The 21517-nt window shown below is 37.3% G+C and overlaps 1 protein-coding gene across 5 annotated transcripts in view; it reads left to right on the top strand.

Moving 5' to 3' along the window:
* Window positions 1–17012, top strand: part of YWHAZ (tyrosine 3-monooxygenase/tryptophan 5-monooxygenase activation protein zeta) — a 28016-nt gene extending 11004 nt beyond the window's left edge. For all 5 annotated transcript variants that reach the window (XM_080646866.1, XM_080646865.1, XM_080646864.1 and 2 more), the window contains 4 exons: window positions 10747–10870; window positions 11832–11995; window positions 12074–12169; window positions 14998–17012. In XM_080646866.1, the coding sequence (XP_080502992.1) occupies window positions 10747–10870; window positions 11832–11995; window positions 12074–12169; window positions 14998–15057 (444 nt within the window). In that variant the 3' untranslated portion in view covers window positions 15058–17012. The remainder of the gene's footprint in view (window positions 1–10746; window positions 10871–11831; window positions 11996–12073; window positions 12170–14997) is intronic.
* The last annotated feature ends 4505 nt before the right edge of the window (window positions 17013–21517 follow it).

Genomic DNA, 21517 nt, shown 5'->3' with positions numbered 1-21517 from the left:
ATTGGCAAGAAAGTAATATTGTCAGGATAAATATGATCTAATTTATTGGACAAAAGCTACATTATAAGTCTTTTACTGCTTCTGGTTGCTCATTCACTCGGACTTGATATGCTCTGTGGTGCATACAGCTCTTAATTCTTATCTTTCATTAAATAACTGCTTTCCCATCTGCTCAGTCTTCTTCCAAACTCCCTACAGACTCTAGTTTGGTGTTCTCACTGTCCACACAAGCCATTGCTAATTCCCATCTTTATGGCATGTGGGTTTCTGCTTTATTACTCTGATTTAGAACTTACTTTAATCTTGATGTCTTAAGTTGTCTTCAACTGTAGAGGATGGCTTCATCTCTTCCTTCTCCTCGAAAACAGGATCATTAATATTTGATATTGAATTTGTAAAGTACACTGAAGGAATAGGATATGCTTAATATTTTTTAGGTAGTACAGATTTGAATTAGGCTTGGGAGGAATAGTGTGTTTAGCCATCATATCTCAATAGTTCCCATGGTACTAGGTACATTTCTGTGCAGCGGTCCATTTCCATTTGTTCTTTAGTGAATAATTCCCTGAAGTGATGAACAGCTGATACCTTTGTGAAAATTGCTGTACAGTAGCAGTTGTCATTTGTCATTGATTTATTAGATTTGCGTTTTCTGTTAAGGTATAATGTGACATAAGTTGTAACATGGTATAAAATAGTCATATCTTGGCAGAGTCCACTAATTTCTTGCTATTGACATTCTTTTGCTAAAGTGTGGATTTTGGAGGCAGCAAAGCATGGCTAAGAATAGCTGGTTTATCAGTATGATCCTATATGGCATGGGCAGTATTTGTTTACATTGGACTAGATTACTAAAGCTTTCCACATATAAGCATTTGTGAGTTTCTTGACAGAATTTGTTGTGAGCCTTCTTCCCTCCTCCCCCAAATAAAAATACACTTACAGTGGTATTAGCATAGGTAGGATGGCAAGGTAATATAAGTACATTCACTCAGTGTGCTCAATTTTTGCTATATTTGAATGCTACTTACCTGAATTATTAATTGACTTGGACATAATTAGAAAAGTTAGAAACATTTTTTAGTGGAGGTTAATTTCCATCTTGCAACCCAGTTTTGGGATCTAGGAGTTTTTTTAAATTAGCAATATTACCAAGGAGAACCCAGTGATGAGTTGAATGTTTCTCATCTCAGCGATTACAAATGTTTTCTGAGAAAGACCTATTTCTCTTGTTGATCCAAGATTTATGAACTGTTAGCTCAAATTTTTGCTAAAGGTGTAGAAGGGACCTACTTGGACCACATTCATCCCAAGGACACTTGATGAAAATCCTATCCAAAACACATTATTATATTTATTTTTATTATTTTTTAAAAATATGTTTTATTGATTTTTTAGAGAGGAAGGGGGAGAGATGGAAACATCAATGAGAAAGAAACATCATTTGGCAGCCTTTTGCACTCCCCCTACTGGAAATCCAGCCTGCATCCTGGGCATGTACCCTGACTGGGAATAAAACCAGTAAGGCCTCTTGGTTCATGGGTCAACACTTAACCACTGAGCACACCAGCTGGGCCAAAACACATTACTTTTTAAAGTTGACAGTTGAGGACAGTATTATGTATGAAGGATGTAGTATGCTTAGAACAGGCAAGTTCTCAATTCAGTAAATCATTGAATATTTTACTACCATGTTTGGAAATATAACATCCCAAAGTGATCATGCTTTTTGTTAAGAGTAGTGACTTTTCTTTCCAGTTAGTTTCACCTTTGGTGGTTTTCATCTGATTAAAAGGGGATTATCATCAGACTGTTAATTGTGTCACAGGGATACGACTAAATAAAAGAAACGGTGTGTAGTACTGCTTTAGAGGGTGATAAAACCTACCACAGGCTATGGAGACATTTTGGGTTTGAAATTTTAATTCATTTTGTGACTTTGGACAAGTTATTGCATCTTCCACTTCTTCAAAATGCAAATGGTTTAGGATGTTTTGAGCATTATTGAGTTAACACACTCCTGGTGATATTAAGTAGTAAATATAATGCTTTCCTTTTATACCTTTGCAATATCACTTCAGTGTAATTTATTAATTTTGAAATTTAAGAATTTTAATAAACTGCTTAAATCTGTACTTTCAACATTTATTGATCACCTGTTTCATGGGCCCTGTGCTATAAAAAGTAAATAAAATAAATATTTTCCCCCCCAAAAAAAACCCTTTAAAAACATCTTCACAACCTAGAGAGGAAAATAGGCATGTATACAAATAATATCCTATGTAATAAGGAGCTAATATGCTAATTAGACTGGATGGTGGAAAGACCTGCCGGAATGACCAGTGGGCAGGGGGCAGGGCCAGTGAGCCTGTGCCACCAGACCAGCCATGGTGGTCCCGGCGCGCCCCGCCCCCCCTTCCGCAGAGGTGGCGGGAGAGGCAGCGGTGCTGGCCCAGTCCTGGTCCTGGCACCGCACCTTCCGCAGAGGCAGCCGCAGGGGAGTGGGCCTAAGCCGTAGTCGGACATCCCCCGAGGGCTGCCAGAGGGATGTCTGACTGCCAGCTTAGGCCTGCTCCCAGGGGGCAGGTGGACATCCCCCAAGGAGTCCAAGACTGCAAGAGGGCGCAGACCAGACTGAGGGGACCTCCGTCCCCCCCAACGGAGTGCACAAATTTTCGTGCACCGGGCCTCTAGTAACAGAATAAGAGGGAAAGTACTACTACATGTTGGTCGAATATGGACAAGCTGCTCTTCAACCTTTTTTAAAAAAACGGCTGATAAAATCTAGTCCCATTAGGGAGTTTAAACATAATATACAATGTGCAAGTTATAAAACTATCAAGAATGGTGTTTTGAACAAACCAAAAAAAAAAAAAAAATGCAAACACCAAGGAGCAATTGAGAATTATAATGAAATTTTAGGCTGGCTTTAACAAATTCCTTAAACACCAGGGATAATACGTCTTGGCTTTAACATATTTCTTGTTTGATTTTTTAAAAAGTTAAATGATGAAGACCTGCCATCTGTTATTAATGGGAAATGCAGAAGTTAAGTGATTGGTCAGTCTTTTATGATTTCATCTATGAAGTTAAGCAGCGCTGTTCCTTCATATCTATATGATCTTATCACTCACAGAATACTTAAATACTTTACTTTCTTATGCAAACATTGCACAAGAAGGTGAGTTTGGAGTCAAAATGTCTGCTAATACCCACTAAATTAGTTCTTTACATCACCCGAGTTTCAGCAATTTTGATGGAGCATTTTTCTAATTGGTTGAAAGCGAAGGATGGTTACAGTTGAAGGAAAGGAAGACATTCTAGCCACAAGGGGGAGTAAGAGACTAATTTCCAAATTGATGGGCCCCTATTGCAACAAAAAATACTAGTTTGCATTTGTTTTAGAATTTTAAGAAATCTAAGGAAGGTAAAAGGCCCAGTGGCTTTACAGAATAAAGTGGAAGTTCTGGGAAATTTCTCTTTGTGCACAAGGGAATTGTGCAATAGAATTGGAATTAAATTTCCTATTTAGGATGTTATTTAAAATGACATCTGTGGGGCAGTCTTTTAGTTTCTTTCTTGGATAATAAAATAAATTGAGGGTTGAACTTTATAGAACCATTGAATTTTAGGTTTGAAAGAGCATCCAGCCTAGCTTTTTCATTTTTATAGGTCAGGAAACTGAAGCTAGGAGGGAGGTTCAGTGATTTCCATTAGGTCATGCTCTAAGCCTAATAATTTCTGTCCTTGTGGTAGTATTCACTTGGTTATAGATTAAAACAAGGTATTTACTCTGCTATGATGTATGGGTTTTAGGAGTGATGGATTGGGGGCTGTCAGAATAACGACTTTAATTAAAAGGCATGACACAGTTTTAGACTATATTTTAGGGTTCTTGAATGAAAATAACAAGATTTATATTTGAGGCCCCTTGTGTTTCTTGCCAGCTTTTAACCACCAGCATTTTTTATGCATGGTTTGTATGAAAGAATATTGGTTTCCTAACTACTTACTCTTCATCTGTTGTGTTCATGGAAGAGGGGCCATGATAGTACAATCTAAAACAGGAATGGGTTATGGAGGCTTTGGTCTTTCCAAGTCATATTTGGTGAGGTCAAATTAAAGGAGACCGTTACCTCAGCCATATTTTTAAATTGCAGTTCATAAATGTCTCATTAGTGGTTGATTGCTTTGATAGTCCAAGGGCTATTAACTATTGCTCATGACATTTTATGTATATTTATCTTTGTGAAAATTAACACTACTTTTCATTTTGAAATAATTTAAAATTTTTTAAGTGGAGGTTAATAAATTAATTTATAAAATAAGCTATATAATCTGTGGAATTTATTCACAAATTATACCACTTTAATTATGGTTCAGAATTCAATCCAGAATCACACTTTGCATTTCATTGCCCTATCTCCTTGCTCTCTTTTATTCTGGATCCGTTTTTCAATCTTTGCCATTCACAATTTTGATACTTTTTAAAACGGTACTGGCCAGTTATTTTGTAGAATGTCCCTAAATGTATGTCTGGCGATTCTTCATGATTAAATTCAGATGGTACATAGTGGGAAGAATTCCTGGAAATGATATTGGGCCCTCCTTGGTGCATCATATTAGGAGACACGATATATTCTTGTTACTTAACCATTTAGATAGGACATTAGGTATCCCAACTCCATAACTTGCAATTTTCTTTGAAATATATTTTTCATTAGTTGGTTTTTATGTATATTCTAATTGGCAAGCCCAAATGACAGCACACAGCCCAGTTATTTGAGTGCACAGTTGCAAGTGACCATTCTTTAAATAAATGTATGGACAGTCCCCAAACTTAACAATGGTTCTAGTTAATGATTTTTTAACTTTATGGTGGTATGGTATAAAAGTGATATGCATTCAGTAGAAACCACACTTCGAATTTTGAATTTTGATCTTTTCCCAGGCTAGTGATGTGCAATACTCTGTAATAATGCTGGGCAGCAGCAGCGAGCCACAGCTCCCAGTCAGGCACAAGAACAAGAGAGTGAACCACCAGTACTCTACAGGATGTACTATCGCCAACGTTTTTTGGATATTGCGTTCTGATAGGCTAGGCTAAACTGATTTTCGGTAGGTTAAATATATTAAGTGCATTTTGAACTTAACTATATCTTTCAACTTGTGTTGGGTTTATTAGGATGTAACCCCATTGTGTTAGGGAGCATCTGTATGAACACTTTATAATAAGTATGTAGTTTCTTTGAGTTTAATCCGAGGACCCTTAGTCTATAAATTCTGATTCCTATTAAGAAAGAAAAAGTGACCTTGAATTTTATTTTATTTTATAATCCTCATCTGGGAATATGTATTTTTATTGATTTTTGGGGAGACACACAAACACACACACACATCAGTTGCCTTCCATATGCGCCCCGACCTGGATCGAACCCACAACCTTTTGGTGTATGGGATGACGATCCAGGGTGTGACCTTGAATTTTAAAAAAATCTAAGTGGTGGGGTGGCAAATGTTCAGTGTATTAGAGGTTTCCTGGAATAAAATTGGAAGGGGGATTTTGAAATTAATGCTATAGTGAAAAGAAAATTGATGAGGGTGCAGGTTGTGATTTTGCTCTTATCACTCCTCTTGGTAATAGAGTTAGTTCCAAAGTCCAGGGCTCCTGACTTGCAAACAAATTTACTCTGCTTTGCTGCCTCAAACTACCCTCCCACCCTATCTCTGATGGATGTTTTGTCTCCCTTAGCTTCCTTCTCCAGGGTTATTATGTAGAAACCTGGAGCCTTATCCAAGGATTCTGAAAGCCTATTAGGATGTTCCTAGCCTGCTCTTTGGCTGCTGTTTCTGAATATATGTGCTTTGAGCAATTTCTTAAGTCTTCTGAGAAGCAGAATATTGAATATTTTTTCATTAACATACAGTATCAATTTCAGTAATTATTATCATGTTTTGTCTTAACTATTTCGAAGTTTGGTAAGATGATGAACGCTTGATAGTCTTCAGCATGCTGACCTAAGATTTTCATCCTCACTCTCTTAAGATCATTCTAAGTTTTCTGTTATATTTAAATGAAGCATTTCAAATTATGCATCTATTATAATTCAACCTTGGGCTTAATATTTGAATGCCTAATATGTGCAAAATGTGTCTTTAAGGAGCCAGTAAATAGATTAAGAATGCATATATGTATGTGAAAAGTTAAAGGTGCAAAATCATAATTTTATTTTAAGTTATACTTCATCTGAATAGTAATAGTATAACATAGGATATAAAGTAAAAAATTAAAACTCTCTTGACATTTCACTACCTCGGAGGTAATCTCTCTCAGGCCTTTTTATATCCTGGAAATTTGCATTCTATCTTTGAAGAATGTATGTGAGTAGGATCATAGACAGGCTATCCTGTCATGACACTTTAAGGAAGAGAAATGGTATTTGTAAATAATGATAAGATTAAAGCTTTGAAACAAAAATGAGAATTTTGGAAAACCTTGATCTTGTCAGCTTTCTAAAAAAATTTGATGAGTATAAAGTGATCTTAGGACCAAAAACTTTTAAACCATAAACATAGAGCATTTGTTGTTACTACTAAGTTTTTTTGCAGGAAAGTAAATAGTTGGTTCGGGAATTTGGTTCAGATTGGACTTTTGATAACACTTCTTGTTCTGTTCTAAATGCTCTGTATATTAACTCATTTAAACTTCGCAATCACTTTGTGTGTTATATCTATGACTACTATCTCCCTTTTATAGATGAGAACCCTGGCCCCGGGGAGATTCCATTTCTCCTTAAAATCTGTATAAGGAGTGAAACACACTTTCTGACTTGGGTGGCCTATTCCAAGCTTGGACCATTCATACAATTTTTCGCATATTGAGAAGATATCTTGCCTCTTGCTGAACTTAACTAGTCTTGTCTTCTGGAGCCATTCATATAATAGTCTTTCAGTCTTCATGGTAGTTTCTAGTTTCCTCATTATTCTTGCTTGCTTTCCTTAGAAACTCTCCAGTTTGAAAATGCCTGTCTTGGTACATTATAAAAACAATAACAATATACTCTAGATTAGTTCTCATTAGCCCAGTGTGAAACTTAATCATTTTCCTTAACTTTCTTTCTAATTTTATTAATTAATATCTTGGAGTCACAGCCTTTTTAGTAGGCACATCATCCTATTGAAACAAAATGTAATATGGTACCACAGGTCAGATTGCCTAGTTGGAGTTGTATCTTCACAAGTAAGCTGTGGTTTTAAACACATTACATTGTCTTATAAGATGGGAATCATTGTAGTTTGTACCTTATAGGTAAAGTTATGGAAGGATCAAATTAAGTAATCCATATAAAATGCTTAATTGAGGTGTCAAAAATGTCATGTTTATTATTGAAATAATGTTATGATTATTTTCTTCATTTGCTTATTGTATAACAAACCAGTCAAAACTTAGTGACTTAAAACAATGATATGTTCTTGTAATTCTTTGGCTTGCCTAGACTCTTGGCCAGTTCTTTACATTGTATTGGCTGAGGTCACTTATTGGCTCTGCATTCACCTAGGGCGAAATAACTGAGTGGCTTCATTTAACATCTATCCTGACTGGAGCTGACTTGGCCTTTCTCTCCAGAAGGGTACTTTTTGCATGCTGGCCCAGGGCTCCAAGAGAGCAAAGAGGGGGAAGTTGCCAGTCCTCAAAGGTTAGGCCCAGAACTGGAACAGCAGTCATTTCCACCACATTCTATTGGTCTGAGCAAGTCAACAAAGTAAGCCTAGACTCTGGGGAAAGGAAAGAAATGTTACCTCTTGACAGGTGAATGAGTGGCATACGTGAACAGGTTGACAGGAATTGGTGGAGGCCATCTTTGGAGACAGTCAACCACAGTTTTGTTATTTCATAACTAGTTTTCTGAACCAACGTGTTAGTCCCTTTAAATTTAATCTTTAGTCCAGTCTTCCTTGCTTTTTATTTTTTAAATCTTAATAGTTCTCTTAGCTTTATGTAATCAGTAGATTTGATAGACAAAAGTATGCCATTTATCCTTTCTTGGCTTCTTTTATTTTTTAACAGCTTTATTGAGATAACATAGACATACAAAGAACTGCACGTATTTTTTAAGACTTTTTTAAATTGATTTTGAGGTAGAGAGGAGGGGAAAGGGAGAGAGAGAGGCAGCGATGTGAGAGTGAAACATCAGTTGGCTGCCTCCTGCATGCCCCACACTGGGGGATCAAGCCTACAAATCAGGCATGTGCCTTGATTGGGAATCGAACCCACAACCATTCGGTGCACGGGAAGTTGCCCAACCAGCTGAGCAACACTAGCCGGGACAGAACTGCACATATTTAATGTGTGCAGTTTGATGTTTGCTTTCTTGATTTTGTTTTTTTGTTGTTTTTTTAGATTTTTTTTCAATTACAGTTTATACTCAGTATTATTTTGTATTAGTTTCAGACGTATAGTATAGTGGTTAGACAAAGTGAAGTCCTGTTCTCCCCTGCCCCACCCACCCATCACCCCCCCACCGCCAATCCCGTCAACTTAGTGTAGTTAGCATTTCACTAGAAACTTTTCGACCATTGATACTTGGTCCTTTTGTTCCATTATTAGGCCAGTAAGCAGCCTGACTATTGTTATCTCATCTTCCTGTTACTTCTAGGTTCCAGTTAATAGCTTTAAAGTTATTTTTGTTGTTACTGTTTTCATCAGATGTAATAACGAATTTAGTGTTCACCTTGGGGGGAAGAGGTGCTTACCTACTATTTTTAAAAATCTCTATGAGTTTATTTTTGTGTAAAGTAACATTTTTTAGGGATACAGAAGTTGCTAAAGAGGTGAATTACTAGTTCTCATAACATTTATTGGCAATTTTTCTAAATAACTTACACAAGTTTTCTGATGTTTGTGTTAAGGTTTTACATCTTAAGTGATTCACCATTATCTAACTGCACAATTGTGGCCTGCATCTTTACATATGTTGAGTGGGTTAGATAAAGTAATTGAAAAGTGAAGGACATGACTAGGCAGTGTTCATAGTTTCAGTTGTCTTTCCTGCTAGACCACTTATCCACAAACTAGAGACTGTCTTGCTTGCTCACCATTATATTCTCAGTGCCTAGCACAGTGTCATTTAAAATGTATTTGGAGAAGAAGTGAATGTAAAATGTGAAATAGGAATGCCTAGGTAGAGAATTGATTTCAAGGCTGGGCCTAGTTATTACTACTTTTTTTATTTGAAAACAGTCTTAGTATCTTAATACCTTAGATATATGTAAATGAGCCAGAGAGCAGTTCACAATTGAATTGTATATGAAGCCTTCTTTAAGTTTATCTTTTCTCCAGTTGTTTAATTTGAAGTTGTTTTTGAATTCTAGTTAATCACATTACACTATTTCTTTAGTTATACTTAATAGTCTAACCTTTAGTTTAGCCAATCAGAAATAGAATTTACCCTTAAACATGTGGAGTTGTCATAGTTTAAACCTAGACTGACTCCAAAGCCATATACCATGTCTCATAGTTGAATGAAAAATACATTACCTGAAAAGGCCTAGTCATTTGCTGCTTAAGTGAAAAAAAATCCACTCACTATCTTCTGCTGTTTTAGGAACATTTCCAAAGAGCATGTTGTTCAAAGGGCTAAACACTTTTGCAGCTGAGAGATCTTGGAATATGAAGGTCTGGGTGTGGTGTAGTAACAATTTTGTTATCCTAATCAAAGTGCTCTTCTGATTTCAGGCCAATGGTTTTCTTTTTTTATTAAGACATACCAAAGGGTATGTTTTCACTGTTTTGAGAGAGAGAGAGGATGGGGGGAGAGGAGGAAAAAGAGATGAAATATTGATGTGAGAGAAAAGCATCAATCGGTTGCCTCCCATAAGCAACCCCCGACCAAGGATCAAACTGGCCACCTTTTGGTATACAGGACTAAGCTCTAACCAACTAAGCTACACCGGCCAGGGCCAGGCCAGTGGTTTTAAATACTGGTTAATAATCACAGAGGACATTTCAAGTTGACTTAGGTTACCTTCATTCCTGTTTTTATAATAGAGTGCAGTTTAGTCCTACTGCACTCCACAACTTGGCCATTACCCACTTCATGTATCTTACTAGCTAAAAATGAAAGGTTTACTCTTCAGAACTGTAATTTTCATAATTCTACTGCGCTCTTAATTTAGTTAGGAAAACTAAAACTTGTACTTTGAACATTTTTACCTGTCATGTGAAGTATTACTTGAGTGTATTCTTATAAATGAAGTTAATTTTGTTCTGCTTCCTCTGTCATGAACTCTGGTAGTTTCTATTACATTATTAGTTTCTGCGTAAGTCGTAATTCCTTCAGAGTCCCAAAAAATTCATCTCTTACGTTTGTTTGTTTTTCCATTCTATCATGACTACCTTGAAAATGGAAATTTTGCCAGCTTTTTAGAAATGTGGACTATCATTGAGACATGCAATCTATTTTGGCATGTAAAATAGCACTGTGGGAGAGGGGGAAGGGTGGTATTCAAATGTATAAACCTTAAATAATAAACTGTACACTAACTTCAAATTTTAAGTGTTGCTTTCTAAAGCATTCTGCTTTTAAAGCCACAAATTCATGAGCCTACTGCATTCAACAATTGTATTATTGGCGATGACTGTATTAAAGTCTTATAACTTAGGCTATAGTGTGCTCTTAAGAAATGCAGGTTCCTTCAGTTTTGTAAATGTTTTATTCTTATTATGACTTTCTTTTCTTCCCCAAGTCTCTCTTGGAAAAGTTCTTGATCCCCAATGCTTCACAAGCAGAGAGCAAAGTCTTCTATTTGAAAATGAAAGGCGACTACTACCGTTACTTGGCTGAGGTTGCTGCTGGGGATGACAAGAAAGGTATGCTATATTTTTCAACCTGTATAAAAAAAAATTGTGGAAGTGGTCTTTTTCTAAAGTGCAAGCAGTTGTTTTTGTTTTTTATTTTTTTAAATATATCCTCATTGATTTCAGATAGGAAGGGAGAGGGAGAGATAGATAGAAACATCAATGATGAGAGAGAATCATTGATTGGCTGTCTCCTGCACATCCCCCAATGGGGATCGAGCCCGCAACCCAGGCATGTGCCCTTGACCGGAATCGAACGTGGGACCCTTCAGTCCGCAGGCCGATGCTCTGTCCACTGAGCCAAACCAGCTAGAGCTATTATTTTTTTAATTGCTTAGAGCAGTGGTAGGCAAACTGCGGCTCGCGAGCCGCGGTTTGCTGCTCTGTTGACTGAGTTTGCCGACCACTGCGTAAGGCATTACCTTTACCCAGAAATTTTGACTTCAGGTTAAAGACATTAGTACATTATTAAAATGTTTTTAAGTGTTTTTCCCTAAGGCAGTGGTCGGCAAACTCATTAATCAACAGAGCCTCAACGCAGCTCACGAGCCGCAGTTTGTCGACCACTGGCTTAGAGCATTAAATGAAGGACAGTAATGCACTTTTTTTTCTCTCTTTTTTTTTTTTTAGTCCTGAGACTACTGCCTAGTACTGGTATTCTAAAATTGCAGCTGGTCAGAAAGCCAATTTTGTGCATAGGAGTGTTTCCTCAGTTTTAAGAAATAGTGATCACAGCATAACTGTAGAGCATTGTAAACTCTAATAAAATATAATACTGAGATGATTAGAGTCGGTTTTGTCTTGACATTGACCAATAGCTAGTGTGGTATCCCAGGAGAAGCTTATTTTTTAAATTAAAGAACCTCATTCAATTAAGGTTGCTACAAGTTGATATTTCATAGGATATTTCATTGGATATTGAGGGATGAAGTACAAGTTTCATCAATATATTTCTGTGTGTTTTATTACCCAGGGATTGTGGACCAGTCACAACAAGCATACCAAGAAGCTTTTGAAATCAGCAAAAAGGAAATGCAACCAACACATCCTATCAGATTGGGTCTGGCCCTTAACTTCTCTGTGTTCTATTATGAGATTCTGAACTCCCCGGAGAAAGCCTGCTCTCTTGCAAAGACAGTACGTATTTTACCTGTTGTGTGGAAATACAGTGATCTTTATTATTTGAGCACTGAAATGTACTTTTTTAAATCATAGGCTTTTGATGAAGCCATTGCTGAACTTGATACATTAAGTGAAGAGTCATACAAAGACAGCACACTAATAATGCAGTTACTGAGAGACAACTTGACAGTAAGTACATAGTTAATGTGGTTGAAGAGATTGTTTTATAGATTACTACAAGGAATATTTCCTTTTTTTTAATATTAAGGAAAAGATCCTATCTGCTGTTAAAACTGAAGAAAACCACTGTTAAAACTGAAGAAAAAAAACACTGTTAAAACTGAAATATTAAACCAAAGACTTAAAAATGTTCAGTTTCGCCCTCACCGGTGTTTCTCAGTGGTTAAAGCATCAGCCTGCAGACCGAAGGGTTGTGGATTCAATTCCTAGTCTAGGGCATGTACCTGGGTTGCAGGTTCATTCCCTGGCCCCAGTCGGGGTGTGTGCAGGGGGGCAACCAATCAATGTGTCTCTCACATCGATGTCTCGTTCCTCCTATCCCCGCTTCCACTCTATCTAATAATAATCATCAATGGAAAAATGTCGTCAGCTGAGGATTAACAACAACAAAAAGTTGAGTTTCATTAGTTACATATCTATTGTTAAAATAATTTTGTAATCCATGATTTTTGCATTTCAAACACGTAGGCCATTTTATTTTCCATTCTAACTTGGGTGATGCCATTTTTTTTTTTTTCCTTTTCATCTATTTTGCCTAGTCTCTTAGTTTAAAAGGTCATGATAATCCTTGGAATATGCCGGACCCACCCCCCACCCCCAAAAAAAGCCCACATGCCATTATAACTGAAAAAAATTGACAATAATTTAATTATGTTAAATATCTCAATAGTGGAGGAGTGTCAAATTCTCATTGTCTCTATTTTTCTTTTAAGTTTTTCATTTTTTCTAAACTTTTTTATCCGAATTGGGATCCAAATAAAGTCTACATATTGCAATTTTTTTATATGTCTCTTTGGTCCCATAGGTTTTCCATTCTCCTTCAGATAAATATTAAATTTGAAGTTAGATGAAAAATTACCAAGTATCTGCTGGTATGCCAGGTAAAGAGCTAGGGAGGAAGATTATAGACTAGTGCTACTGGTTTTTGTTGCTTTAGGGCCTTTTCTCTTGGGGACTAAATCATTTTATACATTTCATTTCTTCCAGCTTTATTCTAGTCCACTGCTGATTTCCTGAGCCAGTTCTACATTTTAGTGTTGAATTTCTTCACAGAGAGTTTTTTAAGCAGTCTTGTGTACTTGTTTATTATTAATAAACACTTAAAAATTATTTTTTAAATACATTTTTATTGATTTCAGAGAGGAAAGGAGAAGGAGACAGGGATAGAAACATCAATGATGAGAGAGAATCATTGATTGGCTGCCTCCTGCACTCCCCCAACTGGGGATCGAGCCTGCAACCCAGGCATGTGCCCTTACCTGGGACCCTTCAGTCTGCAGGCTGACACACTATCCACTGAGCCAAATCAGCCAGGCACTTAACATTATTTTAGAAAGTGTAATTAGGGGGCTACCTACAAACTTGTGAGAATAAGCCATGGTTTCTTACAGAATAAATCTTTTTATATCAAACTAGAGGCCCGGTGCACAAGTTCATGCACCAGTGGGGTCCCTCGGCCTGGCCTGTGGGATCGGGCCGAAACCAGCTCTCCAACATCCCCCTGCGGATCCTGCATTCTGAGAGGGTGCAGGCCAAGCCAAGGGATCGCGGGAGGGCTCCGGGGCATGTCTGTCCCGTCTTGCTCAGTCCCGATCAGCCAGACCCCAGCAGCAAGCTAACCTACCAGTTGGAGCGTCTGCCCCCTGGTGGTCAGTGCACATCATAGGAAGCGGTTGAGCAGCCTTAGCATATCATTAGCATATTACGCTTTGATTGGTTGAACGGCCGAACTGGTGAACAGACACTTAGCATATTAGGTTTTTATTATTTAGGATAGGATAAAAGCGGAATTTGCTAGCTAATTTTAATATAATTTTTTCTGTTTGAAGTGATGAGAACTTGTCATTCTGAAAGGCAGACCCTGAGACCTAGTTACTGTGTTATATTGTCATCACTTTTTTTTTTTTTTTTTAAAGAGAGAGGGAGAGAAACATCAATTGATTGCCTCTCCCACACTCCCAGACCGGGAATTGAACTCAACCTGGATATGTACCCTGACCGAGAATTCAGCCATCACCCTTTGGTGCATGGAATGATGCTCCAACCAACTAAGTTGCCCAGTTAGTGTGGCTCAGTGGTTGAGTGTCAACCCATGAACCAGGGTTTGATTTCTGGTTGTGTGCTTGATCCCCAGTTAGGGCATGCAGGAGGAAGCTGGTCAGTGACTCTTCTAAAATTACAGCATAGTAATAAGACTTTTAAAAAATTACTAATATTTCAAGCACCTGAAATAATTTTTTAACCTGCTGAAAAACTGTAACACTGATGAAAAAATTAATAGAATCCATAATTCTTACCACTATGGGACAATTCAATTTTTTCCTCTTAGAAGATTTGGTTCTGACCATGCTGGTTTGTGTTCAGCTATTTATTTTGAATTAAATTCATAAAGGTACGTTTTTATAAGCTAAAAATACTAGAAAAGCTAAACTTGTATTTTTACTTAGTATCCTGGCTCTTGAATTTCATGGGGTGTGGTATTCTCTTTGGAGTGGGAGTATAAGTTTTAAAAGGGGAAAGTGCCTTGTGCATAAGCCAAATTAGATGATTCTGATTTAGTTGCACTAAATGTATACATCAATCTGCTATTGGAGCTATTCAGGACAATCTAATATTCTGATAATTATTGATACTTAGCATTTCTATGATTTCTTCTACTTTCTCTTTACTTTCTATGAATAACCATGAATTTCTTATATTTGACTTTACTTGAAGACATATCTGTTAATACTTTTTTCAAACTGAAACATGCTAAAAATCTTTCCTTCTTTTACCAGTTGTGGACATCGGATACCCAAGGAGATGAAGCTGAAGCAGGAGAAGGAGGAGAAAATTAACCGGCCTTCAAACTTTTGTCTGCCTCATTCTAAAATTTACACAGTAGACCATTTGTCATCCATGCTGTCCCACAAATAGTTTTTTGTTTACGATTTATGACAGGTTTATGTTACTTCTATTTGAATTTCTATATTTCCCATGTGGTTTTTATGTTTAATATTAGGGGAGTAGAGCCAGTTAACATTTAGGGAGTTACGTTTTCATCTTGAGGTGGCCAATATGGGGATGTGGAATTTTTATACGAGTTATAAATGTTTGGTATAGTACTTTTGGTACATTGTGGCTTCACAGGGCCAGTGTTAAAATTGCTTCCATGTCTAAGCAAAGAAAACTGCCTACATATTGGTTTGTCCTGGTGGGGAATAAAAGGGATAATTGGTTCCAGTCACAGGTGTAGTTGTTGTGGGTACTTTAAGTTTTGGAGCACTTAGAGTGCTGTGTTAGAAGTGGATATCCCATGGGTAGTCCATGTTGAACCATGTGTGTATCTGTGGAATACTCAGTCTCAGTGCGCACACCTTCAACTACAGCTGCAGAGTGTTCCTTTAGTTGTGACCCAATTAACTCTGGATAAGGGCAGAAACGGTTCACATTCCATTATTTGTAAAGTTACCTGCTGTTTGCTTTCATTATTTTTGCTACACTCAATTTTATTTGTATTTAAATGTTTTAGGCAACCTAAGAACAAATGTACAAGTAAAGATGCAGTAAAATGAATTGCTTGGTATCCATTACTTCATGTATATCAAGCATAGCAGTAAAACAAAAAACCCATGTATTTAACTTTTTTTAGGTTTTTTTTTTTTTTTTTTGCTTTTGTGATTTTTTTTTTTATACTTGCCTAACATGCATGTGCTGTAAAAATAGTTAACAGGGAAATAACTTGAGATGATGGCTAGCTTTGTTTAATGTCTTATGAAATTTTCATGAACAATCTAAGCATAATTGTTAAGAACACGTGTATTAAGTTCATGTAAGTGGAATAAAAGTTTTATGAATGGACTTTTCAACTACTTCTCTACAGCTTTTCATGTAAATTAGTCTTTTGGTTCTGAAATTTCTCTAAAGGAAATTGTACATTTTTGGAAATTTATTCCTTATTCCCTCTTGGCAGCTAATGGGCTTTTACCAAGTTTAAATACAAAGTTTATCATAACAAAATACTACTAACAGAACTACTGTTCCCAACCAGGTCCCATATTCCCCATCCTTCCAGCCCCCCAAACTCCCTGAAAAAAAGGTGTTGGGTTTGTTTGTTTCCAGAGGTGTGGGGATTGATTGGAAAAAATAATATGTTCCATTTAAAATTTTAGTATATGGCCTTTTCTAACTTGGAAGCCACAATGTTCTTGGCCCATCATGACATTGGGTAGCATTAACTGTAAGTTTTGTGCTTCCAAATTGCTTTTGTTTGTAAGAATTTCTTGATACTTTTACAACCTGCCTTCAACTTTGATCCTTTATTCTTTCTATTTGTCAGGTGCACACAGGATTATCTTTTTCAGCCTTCTGTCTGTCACCAACCATTATTACTTGGTGGCCATGTACTTGGAATTAAAGGCCGCATGATCTTTCTGGCTCCACTCAATGTCTAAGGATACCCTGCTTCCTTTGCTTGCATCCCATAAACTATTTCCCTCATCCTATTTACTGCAGCAAATGTCTCCTTGTTTTATCTCCCTGTGAAACTCTACCTATCTGGAATGGTCTGTCATTGGCTGCCTTTCAAATCTTTCTTCCTCTCTTCTTTAAATAATGGGGCTAAGTTATACCCAAAGCTCGCCCTACAGACTATTTCCTAAGTACCTTGCAAACACCAAATAAAAATACCATTTTAAAAGAGGTGTATTTTTTCTTTTAGAATGTAAGCTCCTCAAGAGCAGGGACAATGTTTTCTTGTATGTTCTATTGTGCCTAGTACACTGTAAATGCTCAATAAATATTGATGATGGGAGGCAGTGAGTCTTGATGATAAGGGGGAGAAACCAAAATCCCAAATAGTGTTTTGTTCCTTGTTTATTATGACCTCAGATTAATCGGGAACTATCAGCCCTTTGGACAATTGTCCCAAATATTACATTCAAATAAAAGTGCAATGGAGCCCTTGGGGTCTTTCCAAGGAAAAAAGATTTCATGAATTTGGAACAACAATGCATTTTCACTCACAGCTCTTTTTTTTTCTTCTTCTTTTTTTTTAATTTCTCCCGACTCCCAGGCCAAGGCCATGAAATAATCCATAGCTTAGGAAAATTTAGCTAGACTGAGAAGATGGATCTCATTGAAGTATAAGTAAAATCTAAAGCTTGTCACATTTGCCTATTTATATGTGTCAGTCATCTACTAAGCTAGTTTGATTCTGAAGTAAATTGTGGTAATACTTTCCAACCTGGGATTTTTTTGCCTTGGATTTGAAAAATAAAATTTTTATAATTTATTTAATTGTTCCAAATCCAGGCTTCATGTCTGTTTTTGTCGATATGTAGTTCCAGGAATTTGGAGGATTCAGCATATTTTGTGTGTGTGGTATTGGAATTGCTGAGGAATACATGTATGTCCACTTTAGAGTTGTGCTTTGAGAGTAGAGCAGCAGTGGGATCAGTTGGAAGTATGGACTTCTCTGCAGTTCTGGCCTATGGCCCTGGCTTTTTAAAGTAGCTATTACTTTGTGCTACAAGGATCATGGAAATGTATGTCTAGTGGTTCAGTTTTTTCCCCCTTCCTGTCTTTCCTGAAAAATAATACTGCCACAGCCCAAAGCATATTGTAAAACTAGTCAAGGCCAATTTGGAGCCTGCAATCTTAGATTATTTGTAGCCATATCTCAACTTGAGAGTGTAACCTTGATTAAATAACTTGGAGTTCTGTTTTGAGATGTTTAAAAGTCTTTCATAGACTGAATGCAGATATAAGGATTTTGATGTTTAACAAACTTGCACAGACAATGCAGATAAAAGGAGTTTGGAGACTTTCCAGCAGTGGCAGCATCATTTAAATGGTTTATATCATCTTGAGGGGAGAACAGTACTTTATTTGGATGCAAATATATCAGTAGAGTCACTGCATGAGAGCCTGCAATATTACAGAGTTTCTAACTGATGCTATATGCTCAGAGATAGTTTTACATGTCCCCTGTAAGGGAAAGATGACATCTTACATAGCTTTATTATATTTTGTCATACCACATAGAAAATTACTATAGTGGAAGAAAAATATCTAAAGTTGGTGGCTGAGCCTGGGGATTTGTAAAATAGCTAGATTTGCATCTTTTCTAAACGTGAAATTACACCAGTGAAATACTTTTGTTGAGTGTATCTTATAGCAGTCACAATCTTGGTTAACTCTGGCTCTCCTTTGGAAAGACTAGTGACCTAAAAGTATTTCTGGGTCCGGGTGAGTATATAAAGAAACTTCACAACAGTCCTCTAAAAAGGATAGTACTCTTGGATGACAAAATAGTGTTCAATAACTCATCACAGTAGATGTGCTTTAAAAACTCAAACTGACCTTAAAATATTGCTTGTGTACATACAAATCTGCTAATGCTGCTCCCTTGGATCCTTTGAAGACACGTGACTGTCAACCCCCACATATTTCAGAACTTGAAAGTTACTGCAACAACAAAACTTTTGATAAGCCAACTATTTGGAAGACATCTGCCTCTGCCCTGTACTACTACCATAACCAATTTATAAGAATGTTCAGCTATCATGTTGGACAAGCAAGTGTGTCTTTGGAGCAGAAACCAAGTTAAGAGAATGGATATATTTAGGCAGAGCTAATACCCTTGGTGATGGCAGAGACTCAGTTGATTACTTTGAGTCCATTCCATGAAATTTCTGAAAGCCCAAACTTGTCTAATGTTAAAGACTTGTCAATATGAAATCAATTTCCAATTCCCGAACTTCAAAACCTACCAATAGTTTCACTAGGTGCTTACATTTTTTGTTATTGGGTGTTGGTTTGGGCCAGCACTGTTATGTTTAAGAAGACTTTCTCAGAAGATTTGTGTTCGAGTCAAGATTTGGTGAATGAATGGGATCCAGATGGAGGTCACAGCATGTGCAAAGGCATCAAGAGAACAACTTCCCTGAATGTGCAAGTGAGGGGCTCAGTGTAAATAGAATAGGTTATGTTCTGCTATCTAAACAAGCTATGGTTTTCACTTTTAATGCTTTTGGTCATCTGAGGGTAACTTGTTTTAAATGCTTGTTCCCAGCACCAGGTCTCAAGGATTATAATTTCTTACATTGGAACCCAGGAATAAGCATTTTTGGGAAATCCCCTGGGCTGTATGATTCGGTGTCTGCACTGCTGAAGTCTGCAGGGGTAGGGTGAGCATATACAATGCATGGGAAAACGGGTGTGCAAGACTATTTCAAGCCAAAAGCTATTTCTAAAACTACAGTTTGCAAAACAATTTGTGGATCTGCTCAGCAAATCTGTTTCCCAAGCAAAAAGGTTAAGGTTAAAGGTTACCTGTTAAAACAGGTTTTTCACATTAATGACTCTGGTTTAGTTTGAGAGGAGGTACCATATCTGGAAGTGAAAAGATAAGCAACTGAAACAAGATAACACATAAAATATTACAAGAAAAGGAGATAAAAGGTAACGATTTTGAACAGTCAATTTCATAGAGCAAGTATGTGACCAATATACAAAGAGGCTTAACTAAGGAAATGCAAAAACCAAGACCACAATTTGATACCACAACTTTATCCTATTGATTAGTATAACTTGAAAATTGTCAGACCAAATGTTGGCTATGATGTGGACTGAGATGTCTTGCACATTGCTGATGGGAGTGTAAATTAATACACCCCTTTAGAAAACAATTTGGCATTATCTTGTAAAGTTGAACATTTATATCTACATCTGAGCATTCTTTCCTGGGTGTGTATCCTAGAACACTTGCATGAAATGAGTATTCACAGCTGCACTGTTTGAATTGTTTTTAGCAAAAAACAAGACAATCCAAATGTCCATTGAAAGAAAAATGGACATTTATCCAGTGACAGTATTAGTGAAAATGAATCAACTACAGCCCAATTGGTAACATGGGTGAATTTTAATAACAATATTGATTTTTGCCCGGCTGGCATGGCTCAATGGTTGAGCATTGACCTGTGAACCAGGAGGTCACGGTTCAATTCCTGGTCAGGGCACAAGCCCTGGTTGCGGGCTCAATACCCAGTTGGGGCGTGCAGGAGGCAGCTGATCAATGATTCTCATTGTTGATGTTTTTATCCCTCTCCCTTTCTCTCTGAAATCAATAAAAATATTTTTTAAAAATATTGATCTTTATAAAGCCCCAGTAGACTACATAATACCATATGATATCCTTATAAAGTTCAATAATTAAATCTTTTGCTTAGGGAGTTTGTATACATGATAAAATTTGTTTCCTCTACCAAGAATCTGAATGACAAGTCAAAATTATAACAGGCTAGGCCAGGGGTGGGCAAACTTTTTGACTCGAGGGCCACAATGGGTTCTTAAACTGGACCGGAGGGCCGGAACAAAAGCATGGATGGAGTGTTTGTGTGAACTAATATAAATTCAAAGTAAACATCATTACATAAAAGGGTACGGTCTTTTTTTTATTTCAATAGTTTTATTCATTTCAAACATTTTAACAAGAAGAATGTAAACACTAATTATTATAATTTGAAACTTCAAAAAATGGAGGAATCATAGCACAATAACATACCTTATATTGAAGATGGCAAAGGCAAAATAAAATTGCCTAACAAAGGAAAGGTACAAAAGCCTTTCAAATTACTTAAATATAATAAAATAATTTAAAACTAAAACAAATAGAAAAGAACAAAATGTGTAAACAGTAAATTAAACATTTTCTTTAGTGCAACTTCCAAATTATGCCCGGGACGTAGATGTAGATGGCAATGTAGACTGGGTTGAAAGGTTTTTGGTCTTTAAAACATCAACTTCAGTGGGAACAGTGTTGTTGGTCTCCTTTTTAGCTAATGCTCTGACTCTGTGCTCTCCAGGGGCGTGTCTCCCTACATCACCACCATAACGTGTCTACGCATTCCCAGGGTGATGTCGGGGGACACGTCCGCGGCATTACAAGGAGCCTCTGGAAGATTGAGAGGTTGTTCCTTCTACTGAATGGGGGATATAAATCCGCCCACTCAGAAGAAGGAGCTGCGGCTGTGTTCCCCAACGTTGCCATGTTAACACTGCTGCTGGTGAAGGAGCGGAGGGGAGAGCAAGAGAACCCTCCGCTCTTTCGGCTCCGCGGGCCGGATAGAACAGCCGAATGGGCCAGATCCGGCCCGTGGGCCGTAGTTTGCCCACGGCTGGGCTAGGCCCTAACTGGTTTGGCTCAGTGGATAGAGCGTCGGCCTGTGGACCCAACGGTCCCAGGTTTGATTCCGGTCTAGGGCACATGCCTGGGCTGTGGGCTTGGTCCAATGTGCAGGAGGCAGCCAATCAATG

This window comes from Plecotus auritus, assembly GCF_963455305.1.
Source record: "Plecotus auritus genome assembly, chromosome: 11".
In the NCBI taxonomy this organism is placed as follows: domain Eukaryota; kingdom Metazoa; phylum Chordata; class Mammalia; order Chiroptera; family Vespertilionidae; genus Plecotus; species Plecotus auritus.
The sequence above is the reverse complement of the archived record's forward strand: the minus strand, read 5'-3'. Positions and strand labels throughout refer to the sequence as shown.